The following is a 13,827-nucleotide window of genomic DNA, read 5'->3' as shown; positions in this document are numbered from 1 at the left end:
ATCCAGTGCATTTATTCTCCAGAAACTTCTGCCACACATTTGATTGTCCTAAGTTTGTTCTCTAAGAGCCCTATACTGCTCCCAATTCAGTCAATGATAAAACTCTTATTAACTTCAAGGGTGCAGGCTCACTTCTCAGAATCCTGCTAAACTCCAGCCTGGTTGTCTGGAGTGTTGAACAAAATCTCCCAGTCAATGGCAGCTTCCCCCGCCTCACGTCCAACACAAGCAGCTTTTGTAGAGAAATTCTTGGAAACGTGAGATAAGAGATAGTGTCTGAGTCGAAGAGTCCTGTAGTCGGGGGGCGATTAGGAGGCCTGCCAAGCTTCAGCGGCCCATTCTGTGCTCTCTGCAAAGAGGCTCCAACATCCGTGTAAACAGAGACTGGACTCAGGAAACAGGCGCCCAGCAAAACACACCAAACATCCTGCCAGGAAACACCAGATTCAACAATACCATCGGCCTACACAAGACAGCCAGCTCAGTAGCCTCGCAATACACACAACAGACATTCATCAACTTACGCAGGTTTACACACCTGCATAAAATACATGCATGTACATGCCACACACTTGCTTATACACACACACAGAACCACACATTACAGACCTATGCCCCACATGTGAACACAAATACACACAACACCAAGACTTACTCAAAGCGTGATTTGAAACACATGAGGCATGGCACACATACACACACCATTTTAACAGCATGTTCTAACCACAACTTGAGTTTGATTTATTTCTAGGGTAAATTGGGGGATAAAATCCCTTCTCAGGCTTTTGCTCCAGCATGTGCTTTCTGGGAGAGGTTCTCCAAAGCACTCAGCTTTGGCCAGGGCCGGCTCCAGGGTTTTTGCTGCCCCAAGCAGCAAAAAGGAAAAAAAAAAAGCCGTGATCACGATCTGCAGCTCTACCACCGCTGCTTCAGTCTTCGGCTGCAATTCAGTGGCTGGTCCTTCGCTCTGAGAGGGAGTGAGGGACCTGCCGCCAAAGACCCGGACGTGCCGCCCCTCACTGTTGGCCACCCCAAGCAGCTGCTTGCTGAGCTGGTGCCTGGAGCCGTCCCTCGCTTTGGCCTAACTTGATGTCAATGGGAGCAGAATTAGGCCTCTCCCGAGCACTTCTGAAATCCAATCCTTTCTTCCGATTTTTTTTTTTTTTTTAGGTCTATTCAGACACATTTACTTATTTCACCCAAACAAAATCAAAGCAAAACCCAAATCACACGTATCCCATTTTAATGCACTTTTTGGCATAGCAATTGACACATTAGGGTCCATAAAAAATCCGCAAAGGATCTGAAAATTACGTTTTGGAAAACATGTCAGGCCAAATCCTGGTCCCCCTGGAGTTTTGCCAGCAACTTCAATAGGATTAGGATATCACCCTTAGAAGATTTGTCAGGGTTTTGAATGAATGATGATTTTAAAATCTAGGCTTTCCCCTCCTTTGGGAGAGTATTAAGTTATTTTTTCTAGTACAGTTAGAAGTCAAATCCAGAGGATTCCGAAGCTGGAATAGCTGGGGCTGCTGGAGGTCAGAATTGAGATGGACCCCTGAGCCAGGGCCTCAGGACTGCTATTGCAGGGTCCTGCAGGTCAAGGATGAAGTGCATTGGCAGAGCCAAGTGTAATATGGATACATGTCCAGTGCTGGTGGTTGGATGGGGTGCTGCAGGCCAGGATTGCTTGCACTGGCAGAGATGTACGGTACGGGCAGGGCCGGCGCTTCCATTTAGGCGACCTAGGCAGTCGCCTAGGGCGCCAGGATTTGAGGGGGGGGGCGGCATTTTGCCGGGAGGGCGGCAGGCGGCTCCGGTGGACCTCCCGCAGGTGTGCCTGCGGAGGGTCCGCTGGTCCCGTGGCTCCGGTGGAGCATCCGCAGGCACGCCTGCGGCAGGTCCACCGGAGCCGCGGGACTGGCGGCGAAATGGGTAGAGCTGGCCCTGCGCCTAGGGCGCCAAAAACCTTGGTGACGCTCCTGGGTACGGGTTCAGGGCTCATATAGGAGGTGTGCTCAATATCAAGAATTAGATAAGTGCCAGAGCTGTGCAGCAGTCTCCTTCCTGGTTTAACAGGACAAATAGTCCAATAAGCACACTCCCTGAGTGACTGACAGATTCTGCAGTATTACTGGGGACAGGGAGATAATGCAAACACATTCAGAGTTTAACATGAGAGTTACTTTATTTTGCAATCATTTCCCCCTTTTTCATGGGCTACAACAGTGGTTCTCAACCTATTTACCATCGTGGGCTGCATATGCAGCTCTCTATGTGTTATATGGGCTGCAGTCACACCATATATATATTACCTGTATGGCCCTGAGGATGTCACATGGGCCGCAGCTATGTGCTGACTGGGCTGCAAGTGGCCCATGGGCCACAGGTTGAGAACCACTGGGCTACACAATGTAATATCTCCATCTGCCAAGGGATTATTTCACTCCCTGCAGCTGACACCCAGCTTTGAGCAGCAGAATCTTTAGATGAAGCGTGATATTGTTCCTCAACTGGTAGTTGCCACCACAAAGCCGCCTAATAATAAATTTACACTTATTTCAGTGCTTCGTTCATGTTGGTAGTATTTTCTGCCTCTGTGACTTTCAAGCTGAGGATAAGCTTTCAAGTATATCTTATTTGAAACTTGGCTCAGCTTACCTTTCCCCATGAGTTTAAATTACTCTCCTATCCCTGTTTATTACTTAAACTAGATTTTCTCTCTATCTGATTCCTGCTCCTCCTGTTTGGTCCTGTAGTTCAGCCGTAATAGTAATAGCCACAGATTCTGATGGTGGAATTGTGACCATATGAATATCATGGCAGTCTGCTCAAATTCTGTCCACAATTCCAAAATCCACCCACAGCACCAAAACAGTTAGCTATTTCTGCTAAAATAATCAGCAGTAAAACAATTAACAATATCAACATTCACACTGGCATCAGTAGGTTTCAGAGTTAACCACCATAGAGCTGGATGGGTCACTTTCTTAAGGCCTAATCTTGGTCCAGTTGAAATCAATGGCAATTTTGCCACAGGCAGTAGTGCTATTGTTTCAGATTGTCCAGGAAGATTCAATAAAAGAGCACTGCAGTGATATCACATCATGAAGATTTTGGCTAGACCCATTACTTCCAATACATAAAAGTCTGAGTTTTGCAGAAATCAATGAGGCCATCAAAGAAGCATAAGGGCAGCACGGTGTCCCACACAAAATCAATCAAGCCTCTCATGATGAAGCAGGCAGAGAAGCTGAGCACTGAGCAAGGAAGTTTTTTCACATAACTATGAAATAATAATCAGAAGAGGAAATATGAAGAATCCATGGCAAAGTATGTGACTTTGGTATAAGTATTCTCTTATTTTAATATTTGCCCCAGTGTAAATTTCCCTGTTCAAGATTTAGAAAATCTGCAGAAAATACAGTATTTTAAGCATTTGTTCCATGACTTTAAATTAAATTTTGCAACACAGTATTGTAATAACACTACTCAGTATTTCTATGGCACATTTCCTTTGAGGATCTCAAGAACTTTTCAGTCATCAATAAATTAAGCATCACAAGCCCTTAGAAAGCAAGTAAGTATCATTATCCCCAGGGTATACAGGGGTTAAATCAGATGCTGAAAGGCAAAATTATTTGCCTATAATTATGGAGTGAACTAGCTGCAGATCTGAGAATAGAACCCAGAAGTCTTGATCCCCAGATCTCTGCTCTAGCCATTAGCCAATACTACCTAATACAAAGGAAAATCATTAATGTTAAAAAAACCACCACAACAAAAAACACATTAGAAAAGATGTTGGGGCAGCAGTTCCTCTAGCCAAATGTGCAGAGATGCTATGTTTCCAGAAGAAAGAATGTGCCACAGACAACAGATATAACTAGATACCATACACTCATGCACAAATGGAGAACTGGGACTAGAACTCACATCCTTGAGCTCCAAAAACAAGGCTCTACTTCTTGAGCCAAAATAATTTTTTTAAGCTCTTGCTAGTAGTGGCTTCCTTATCCTCCCTGTTGGTCAGACACTAGGGACCAAATTTCCAAAAGAGCTCAGGGGCGGATTTTCAAGTTCTTAGTTCCCCCAATTAGAGTCTGGTTTTCAGCACCCAGCCTTTCACAGGGTGATTGGCCCTTTAAGGGGAGATGGGTCCAGCTCCACCTATGACACCCTTAGCTCACCTTCCATGGTGGAGAAAAAGAGCAGTCATGGGGCAGACAGATCATGTAGCTAAGTCTGGCCTTCTGGTGTGGAGATAAGACAGAAACTTGTGGAGAAAAGGGAGACTCTAAGTAGGAAGGCCTGAGAGTCACTGCTTGGTAGAGAGCAGGGAGGGTCTCAGAGGAGCCCAGGAGGGCCTGAGGGGTGAGAGCAAAGCCCAAAGCGTAGGTTGAAGAGTGTCTGAAGTTCCTCCTGACCGACCCTCAGGCCGGAGGGGCTGTGCCCAGCTTGGGACTGGGGGTGGAAGACTCTTGTGTGTGTGTTTTGGACTTGAATACCCTGAAAAGGGTGAACTCTTTTCTTTAATGGCTTAGCTGGAAGGTCAAATCACTGGAGCAACCAAACCAGGCTGGAAGATTGGGAGAGTCAACCTGAGGAGAAACTGAATTAACTGTTAGCCCAAAGTCAGAGCCACTTTCATTATGCTGAGCTCTTCTGAAATTCTGGTGCCAGTTGTAGGTGCTGAACCCTTCTGAAAATTACATCCTAGAAGTCAACATCTCACTCATTGACACATGCCAATACGTTACGTCACCAGGGCTATTTAAATTACCTGGCAGCCCCAATATGCACAAGCTCAGCTGTAGTTCAGGGCCATATTCAGTCTCGTTAGTAGTCATGGAAACCCATGATATGATATGAGAAAGGCAACAAACCAATGAAATATCCTTACCAAGAACAAATGCCGAGGATGCCTGTTTTTCCCGGACACTTTCATCAGCGTTCCCTCTTTCAGAAACTCCTGAGGGAAGAAACAGGGGCATCAGTATCATTATTGAGAACACCAAACACCTCTCAAAGTGAACGGAGGGAATTAAATGCTTTTGCCTTTACTGGAAGAGATTCTAACACTCCTGTCTCTCTAGCCTGATCCTCCTCATGATAATAAGGTCTATTCATTATTCAGATCAGTCTTATCTGTCCTGGATCAGCCAATTGTCAGTGTTGCAACTTTTTACCATTATTTTCATATCAGTACTATACATTTGTCAGAGACAGGGCAGTTTCTTGCTTACTTCGCTTCCCCACTATCCGCTGTGTTTATACAGAAATGACTCTGTCAAGGGTAATGGAGTCAACATTTAACGGACTCCGAGAAAAGGACATTCACCTTTTAAATATCCCCTACAATGAGAATGAACCAACAAACACCAGGTGAACATGGGCTGCAAGAGTATTAGAATCACAGCATATATGCAAACACACACATAGACAATAGACTCTCTCTCTCTCCTTATATAATTATTATTATTTATGCAGCACCACAGATACATATGGCCCTTCTCACACCAGTCAAGACAATGGATTAGATTCTGATCTCAGTAACTCGAGAGTAGATCTAGAGTAACTCCGTTGAGTCAATGGAATTAATATAGATTTACACTGCTGTACATGAGATCAGAATCTGACCTAGTATGCCCTTCCAGAATAATTTACAGAACGGCCAAATCCTGCAAATCTCATGCGTTAGGGATGGTAAAATCAGGCCCCAAGTTAAAACATTACCTAGCGTGGTAGAGGAAAAGGTAGATGAGGTCTGCAATGGTGAGATTCTGCGGTTCCTTAGGTTAGTAGTGTGAACATTTTGAAAGTTGCATAAAGTTTTTGTTTTAAGATGTTGTTATACTGAAGGGAAGTTTCATGTTTGTAGGGCTCAAGAAAGGAAGATTAAGCTGAGGGATAGGGGAGGGAAGCTGAACTGTGCAGGCTTAAAAGTGAGGACAAGCAACTTGAATCTGATGTGGAAGACAAGGCAAAGCTAGTGAAGAGATACTTAGGTACAGTGTGTGTGTGTCTGTATGTGATACAGACACTTCTATTTCTGTATCACTTATAAATTATATATTACTTGAAAAATACCTCTGGGGAATGAGAAGAATAACAATAATGAAAACAAGTCATTTCCCCTCATTCCAAGCTCTTCACCCAGCCAAATACAACTGCAAAGCTCCGAGGCCGACAGTCTGTACTTGCCAGCACTTGAGAACTTTAAACATGGACATTATGGGGAAAATGATAGCGACTCTAATGAAATACACTGTACCGGTGAGCTTTGGGGACAGCTACAGCGGGAAACTGATTGCTCCTTTGCTTAGAAAATAGGGGCTGCTCTGTCACTCCTAACAAGAGACACTTGGCATGTCTGTCTCAGTGCTGGCAGAGTGAAGGCCTTTTACATAAACCAGGGCTTCAACTCTTATCGGAATGGCCCAGTAAACAACACCTGTAGACATGAGGGCTGAAATCTCGCCATCCACCCAGACAGAAATAAAGCTGGTGGAAAACAATGTCCTTATCAGAGGAGATCCGTCTGCAGCACTCACCCTTCCTGGCTGGAGGAGGTCGCTTTGCCCCCTGACACTGTGCTCAATGTGTACCAGCTTCTGCAAGTTTTCCTGAGGGAGAGAAAGAGAGTTTAGGAGGTGGGATGGTGATTGTTCTTTAGACAAGCAGACGTACCCTTCCCTCACTCCCCACCAAGAGATAACATTGACATTAAACAGTTTGGAGTCAAAGCAGAGACACCCAGACAAGGTTGGGCCAAATGGGATATTAGGACCAGATTGACCTACTGGGGCCTAACAGTTTTGTGGGGCTTTATCGAGCTGCTTCCCCACCTATGGTTGGGTTGCCATACATCTGTCTGTCCATGATACTCCTACTTGCTGCTTCCTATCCCCACACAGTGCCCATTACTGATCACAGAATCATAGAAGATTAGGGCTGGAAGAGACCTCAGGAGGTCCAAGCAGAACTAATCCCAGCCAGGGCTTTGTCAAGCTGGGCCTTAAAAACCTCTAAGAATGGAGAGTCCACCACTTCCCTAGGTAACCCATTTCAGTGCTTCACTACCCTCCTAGTGAAATATTTTTTCCCCCAATATCCAACCTAGACCTCCCCCACTGCAACTTGAGACCATTGTTCCTTGTTCTGTCATCTGCCACCAGTGAGAATAGCCGAGCTCCATCCTCTCTGGAACCCCCCCTTTGGGTAGCTGAAGGCTGCTATCAAATCCCTTCTCACTATTCCCTTCTGCAGACTAAATAAGCCCAGTTCCCTCAGCCTCTCCTCATAAGTCATGTGCCCCAACCTCCTAATCATTTTTGTTGCCCTCTGCTGGACTGTCTCTAATTTGTCCACATCCTTTCTGTAGTGGGGGCCCCAAACCTGGACATAATACTCCAGATGTGGCCTCACCAGTGCCAAATACAGGGGAATAATCACTTCCCTCGATCTGCTGGCAATGCTCCTACTAATGCAGCCCAATATGCTGTTAGTCTTCTTGGCAGCAAGGGCACACTGTTGACTCATATCCAGCTTCTCATCCACTGTAATCCCCAGGTCCTTTTCTGCAGAACTGCCGTTTAGCCAGTTGGTCTCCAACCTGTAGCAGTGCATGGGAATCTTCTGTCCTAAGTGCAGGACTCTGCACTTGTCTTGATGAACCTCATCAGATTTCTTTTGGCCCAATCCTCCAATTTGTCTAGGTCACTCTGAATCCTATCCCTACCCTCCAGTGTATCTATCTCTCTCCCCAGCTTAGTGTCATCTGCGAACTTGATGAGGGTGCAATCCATCCCATCATCCAGTTAATTAATGAAGATGTTGAACAAAACCAGCCCCAGGACCGACCCCTGGGGCACTCTGCTTGATACCGGCTGCCAACTAGACATCGAGCCATTGATCACTACCCATTGAGCCCGACAATCTAGCCAGCTTTCTATCCACTCTATAGTCCATAGATTCATTAGGCTCTGTAGTGACATTCTTCCTCCCCGATCCAGGAAGTGAGGAGCTGGAGGCAAAGTATGCTGCTCCCCTCCCCCGTAAATACACCCTCTAAGGGCCCACACATTGCTGTCTCCTTTTACCAAATAGCTGCTCTTGCTGAGGTGACAAGGGTAATTGAAAGCACGTCTTTACACTTTAGAACCTTTCTAGGATTATCTGGGGTTTTACATTCAGGATTAATAGATTTGTACCAGGGGTCTGAAAGGTTAACTAGCGAGCACAGTCCTTCCTTTCAAAAGCCTGGCAAAGATCAGGAATCTCATTACCAAAGTCTGATACTGTTAACTGCTTACCTGGCCTGAGCAGCACAGGCACAATAAATGAGTGCCAGCAAGTTGTGTCAACTTAGCACCCAGCATGGTATGTACAATGAATCTAACCAAAACAATGTTCCCATTAAAGGAACGATATCAATCAGAAGGCACCTATTTATGCTGGGGGAAGGGAAGAGGTTTTAATTACACCTCTACCCCGATATAACGCGACCCGATATAACACGAATTCAGGTATAACACGGTAAAGCAATGCTCCAGGGGGGCGGGGCTGTGCGCTCCGGTGGATCAAAGCAAGTTCAATATAACGCAGTTTCACCTATAACATGGTAAGATTTTTTGGCTCCCGAGGACAGCGTTATATCGGGGTAGAGGTGTATTGTCATTACTTTGACAACTTTGATAAAGAGTCTCTATCAGCATCTCAGGTCTCCTCTCTGTTATAGGGTGACACTCCACCCTCCCCAGTCCCTTTTTATTTGGCAAATGGTACTGTTGATATCCTGGATACCAAGAGATCTGGATGACAAACTCAGGCAATTTAGTTAGGATTTCTTCTGATCACTATTGCAGTTGGAGACCAAAAGAAGCTGCCCAGCAGTGGCAATGGGACCTCACTGGGCTACATTCAGGACAGGTGTCTAAAACTGAGGACTGTGCTGCCTGTAATAAACTGTAGAGGTTTAAAGGGTAATACAGCCCTTTCTTAGCTCAGAGTAGTGAATGTTTCTTAGAGCAGTAGGTTCCTCTAATACTGTGTGACAGTGGTCTACTTTGAGCTTCTGTTTGTGCATGTGTAAAATGCAAATATTTTCGTACCTCACATGAGTGCTGTGGGGCTAATTAATATTTGTAAAGTGTTTTGAAATCCTGGGATAAAAGTTGCTAGAGGAAAAGGTGCTAGAGTATTGTTACCGTTAAAGAAAATGCTAATAAATTAATTCTTGCTGTTCCATAGAAAACATAGGCTGTAATTCAATGCTCCTGTCAGATTTGGAAGTGTAGTATGATGTGTTAGTACCAACAGGACTCTCCCTCCTATCCCAAGTCTAAATTATAGTCTAGGAATTCATCCAGGTACATGTCAAGTTATTAATACTGTATTCTGAATGACTCTGTTGAGTCTGTTCCGTAATTAGAGTCAGCTGCTAACTGCTTTGCATTGATAATCTATGAAAGAGAAGAAGGAGCTGCGGATTTGTGTGTGCTTGTATATGAGTGGGTTACGATAGCGGGAATACAGCTTCCAAGACCAGCAATTTGACTCTCATGAAACCTGCCCCTCAAGAAAATGAAGTGCATTTACAGAGGTTGGGGAAGGAGGAAATTGTGTTTAATCTCTTCCAGGTCACTGCTTTAACACTATGATATTATTATTGCGATAATAATACAATAAAAATAAAGTGCAAAAGTCAATATGGAAGTTTAGAGGAAATGGTTCTGAAATAAACTCTTAATCAGCAAAAATTATACAGTCCACCACTTCTGTAAAGCCCAAAGAATCTCCAGATGCTGTGCAAACTATGGCCCAGATTCTCTGCTGTGCCCTCCAGGGGAGGAAGTGGGGGAGTGGTGGCATTAGAGAGCCAGTTGCATAGGAACTGAATCTATGCTTCAAAGTATGGAAGAGTTCACCTTTCTGGTGCTATTTTTCAGATGAAGGTGTAGCTTCTGCAGAATTTGAATGTGTCATGGAGGTCACGTACATACACTAATTGGGCCAAATGTGTGACACTGTTGTACTAAGGCAGGGGCAGGCAAACTTTTTGGCCTGAGGGCCGCATTGGGTTTTGGAAATTGTATGGAGGGTTTTTTAGGGGAGGGGGTCGTGGCCTGGCCCCCACCCACTATCCACCCCCCTGGGACTCCTGCCTCATCCAACCCCCCCTGTTCTCTGATGCCCACCCCCAGGACCCCTGCCCCATCCAACCACCCCTTCTCCCTGTCCCCTGACTGCCCTGGGAACCCCGGTCCCTGACTGCCCCTCATTAGCCCATCCAACCCCCCACCCCTCATTCCTGACTGCCCCCCGAGACCCCTGCCCCCATTCAACCCCTGGTCCCCACCCTCTGACCTCCCCGACCCCTATCCACACCCCTGCCCCCTGATCATCCCCTGCAAACTCCCCTGCCCTCTATCCAACCCCCCCTGCTCCCTGTCCCCTTACCACACTGCCTGCAGCACTGGTGGCTGGTGGCACTACAGCCGCACCGCCCGGCTGGAGCCAGCTATGTTGTCGCCAGCGTGCAGCACAGAGACCGGGTCAGGCCGGGCTCTGCAGCTGCGCTGCCCCAGGAGCTCCCAGCCCCGCCACCCAGATCATTGCGCTGGTGGCGGAGTGAGCTGAGGCTGCGGGGGAGGGGGAACATCAGGGGAGGGGCCGGGGGTGAGCCTCGTGGGCCAGGAGCTCAGGGGCCGGGCAGGAGGGTCCCACGGGCCGGATGTGGCCCGCAGGCCGTAGTTTGCCCACCTCTGAACAAGGGGATAACAGAGATTTGTTCCCAGATAGATGGCAAAGAAGGAGGAATAAACTTTAAAACAAAGAAGTGGAAATGGACTCACACCAAACATCACATATCCAAACATCCCCGAACTTTGGGATGTTCGGAATCAGATCAGAATTTTGCAAATGGCCTCTATCTGTGGTACTGGTAATCAGGGCAAACCAAAACCCTAGATCCTAAAACTACTTATCCAATTCTCATGGCTGGAGTCCATCTCTGCATTAACAGAGAAACCTGCTTAGGGCATATAGCAAAAAAAATGTTTGGATCAGTTCTGATCCTCTGGAATGCTACAGAGGTTTTAATACTGGCTTCAGGGGGAGCTGGATTAGAGTCTCAGTTTTTTCCCCTAGCACTGCTCACAGCGGCTCTGCTAAGGCAGCTTTTCCCCTTTGGAAACATAGGAACAGTTTTATCTGCTGCCTATCCCTCTGCTGTACAAACATTAAAAGTTGTGGCAGAGCAAAAATGTATTGGTCTCGATCCGTGAGGAAAGTGTCACTGAAATCTGTGCCGTAAAACAGCTGGCGAAAATGCTGGCTGTGTTTATTGCCTTGGTGCACATATCAGAGACACGACTTTTAAACCTGAGCATGAGAGCTTGCCAGATGTGAGGAAAAGTTAACATTCTTGGCTCCAAGAACTCATGTGCTGCAAACAGCTGCTTCCACTTTTCCTCTGAACAAAACATGAAGGTTTCATTTTTAAAAAATGAAAGACAATTCTTACCAAAGGCTCTCATTCCTCATGCTGGCAGAGCACCGAGAGAATCCCTAGGCCAGCAGGTGACAAGTACGTTGCTGCGGCAGCCCCAAAGGGGTGGATCTCATGCCCCATAGCTTCTGCCTAAATCCATCCATTTTGTCAGCTTTAAAATCATGTCTGAAAATAAACCCTTTCTCAAAAGCATTTGTTTGATACTTTAATTCACATCATTCTCCTCTTCCTTTCCATATTGATGCCACGATGTTTGTCTATTTTGCTCATCTTTTGGATTGTGCGTTTTATGAAGCAGGGCCGCCCGGGGGCGGGGGGGGGGGCAAGAGGCCCCGGGCCCCACAGGGGCCCCCACGAGAGTTTTTCGGGGCCCCTGGAGCGGGGTCCTTCACTCACTCTGGGGGGCCCAGAAAACTCTTGCAGGGCCGGGCCCAGGAGCTTCTTCCGCTCCCGGTCTTCGCCGGTGAGGGGTCCTTCCGCTCTGGGGCGGAAGGACCCCCCCACTGGTGAATTACCGCCGAAGTGGGACCCGCCGCCAAAGTTCAGCTCGGTCTTCGGCGGTAATTCGGCGGCGGGGGGCTCTTCCATTCCGGGACCCGCTGCCGAAGTGCCCCGAAGACCCGCAGTGGGGGCCCCCCCGCCGCTGAATTACTGCCGAAGACCGGGCTCCACTTTGGCGGCAGGTCCCGCTTCGGCGGTAATTCGGTGGCGGGGGGGCCCCTGCCGCGGGTCTTCGGGGCACTTCGGCGGCAGGTCCCGGAACGGAAGGGCCCCCCGCCGCCGAAAATCCTCTGGGCGGCCCTGTCATGAAGTATGAATGATTGTCATCATGGTCATCATTATTATTATTTAGCTTACTGAAGAGAAGGGTAAGAGGTGATTTGATGGCAGTATATAATTACCTGCTCAGGGAAAAGGTATCTGGTACTAATGGGTTCTTTGTCTAGCAGACAAAGGCGTAACAAGATCCCAAGGCTGGAAGTTAAAGTCAGTGAAGTTCAAATGGGACATAAAATGTGTTTTACAGGGAGGGTAAATATGCATTGGAACAGCTTCCCCAGGGATATGATTAGGGCCCTACCAAATTCACGGTCCATTTTGGTCAATTTCATGGCCACAGGATTTTAAAAATGGTAAATTTCATGATTTCAGCTATTGAAATCTGAAATTTCACAGTGTTGTAATTGTAGGGATCCTGACCCATAAAGGAGTTATGGGGGGTGGGGTCACAAGATTATTGTGTGTGGGGAGGGTTGCGGTACTGCTTCTAGCCTTATTTCTGAGCTGCTGCTGGGCAGCTGGAGGGCACTGGCTGCTGGCCGGGAGCCCAGCTCTGAAGGCAGAGCCACCGCCAGCAGCAGCAGCACAGAAGTAAGGCTGGCATGGTATGATATTGCCACTCTTACTTCTGCGCTGCTGCCTGCAGAGCTAGACCCTCAGTCAGCAGCTGCCACTCTTCAGACACCCAGCTCTGAAGACAGCAGCGCAGAAGTAAAGATGCCATGGTATCATATTGCCACCCTTACTTCTGTGCTGCTGCTGGCGGGGCACTGCCTTCAGAGCTGGGCACCTGGCCAACAGCTGCCGCTTTCCGGATGCCCAGCTCTGAAGGCAACACTGAAGTAAGGGTGGCAATACCGCAACCCCCCAGCAACTCCCTTTTGAGTCAGGACCCCCAGTTTGAGAAACACTGGTCTCCCGGTGAAATCTGTACAGTATAGTGTAAAAGCGCACAAAAGACCATATTTCACAGGAGGAGACCTAATTTCACAGTCCGTGATGTGTTTTTCATGGCTGTGAATTTGGTAAGACCATAGATATGATACATTCCTTGTCACTTGAAGTCTTTACATTCAGATTAGAGGCTTCCTAAAAGAAATGCTTCATTTCAGTCACAAGGTATACAGAAGGTCAGAATGGTCACTGGCCTGAAAATCTACATATTATTTATAATAAAATAATAATAATAAATAATAATATTTGAATGGTCAGTGTAGAGATCAGAGTGCCTTGGTGAGAGAAGGAGCATATGCTTCATAAATAATATTATTAATATTTTATGTTGTTTTTTGAAGGTATTTCTAAGGCAATGTTTCAAGGCACTGTAGAAAACTGTGGTGCTTTTAGCTGTCTCTTTGGGTTAAATTCTGTCTCTTGTGCTTTAGCTAAAGTCAATGGGATTGAGAACACAGAACATGAATCCAGGGATAGCAATTAACTCAGAACATGCATCCATGGATAGCATTTAGCCCCAGATAAAATTATATAAGATAAAAATGGCTGGTATAATTGCAGTATAGAGAACCACA

General features: G+C 46.7%; 1 protein-coding gene across 3 annotated transcripts in view; it reads right to left on the bottom strand.

Moving 5' to 3' along the window:
* Positions 1-13,827, bottom strand: part of FGD5 (FYVE, RhoGEF and PH domain containing 5) — a 153,048-nt gene that overhangs the window by 26,285 nt on the left and 112,936 nt on the right. For all 3 annotated transcript variants that reach the window (XM_039482230.1, XM_039482233.1, XM_039482231.1), the window contains exons 11-12: positions 6,558-6,629; positions 4,907-4,975 (exon numbers count right to left, since the gene is read on the bottom strand). In XM_039482230.1, coding sequence (XP_039338164.1) covers positions 4,907-4,975; positions 6,558-6,629 — 141 coding nt within the window. The remainder of the gene's footprint in view (positions 1-4,906; positions 4,976-6,557; positions 6,630-13,827) is intronic.

The sequence above is a fragment of the Mauremys reevesii genome, linkage group 7 (assembly GCF_016161935.1).
Source record: "Mauremys reevesii isolate NIE-2019 linkage group 7, ASM1616193v1, whole genome shotgun sequence".
NCBI lineage: Eukaryota > Metazoa > Chordata > Testudines > Geoemydidae > Mauremys > Mauremys reevesii.
This window is presented reverse-complemented; position numbering and strand designations above follow the sequence as displayed.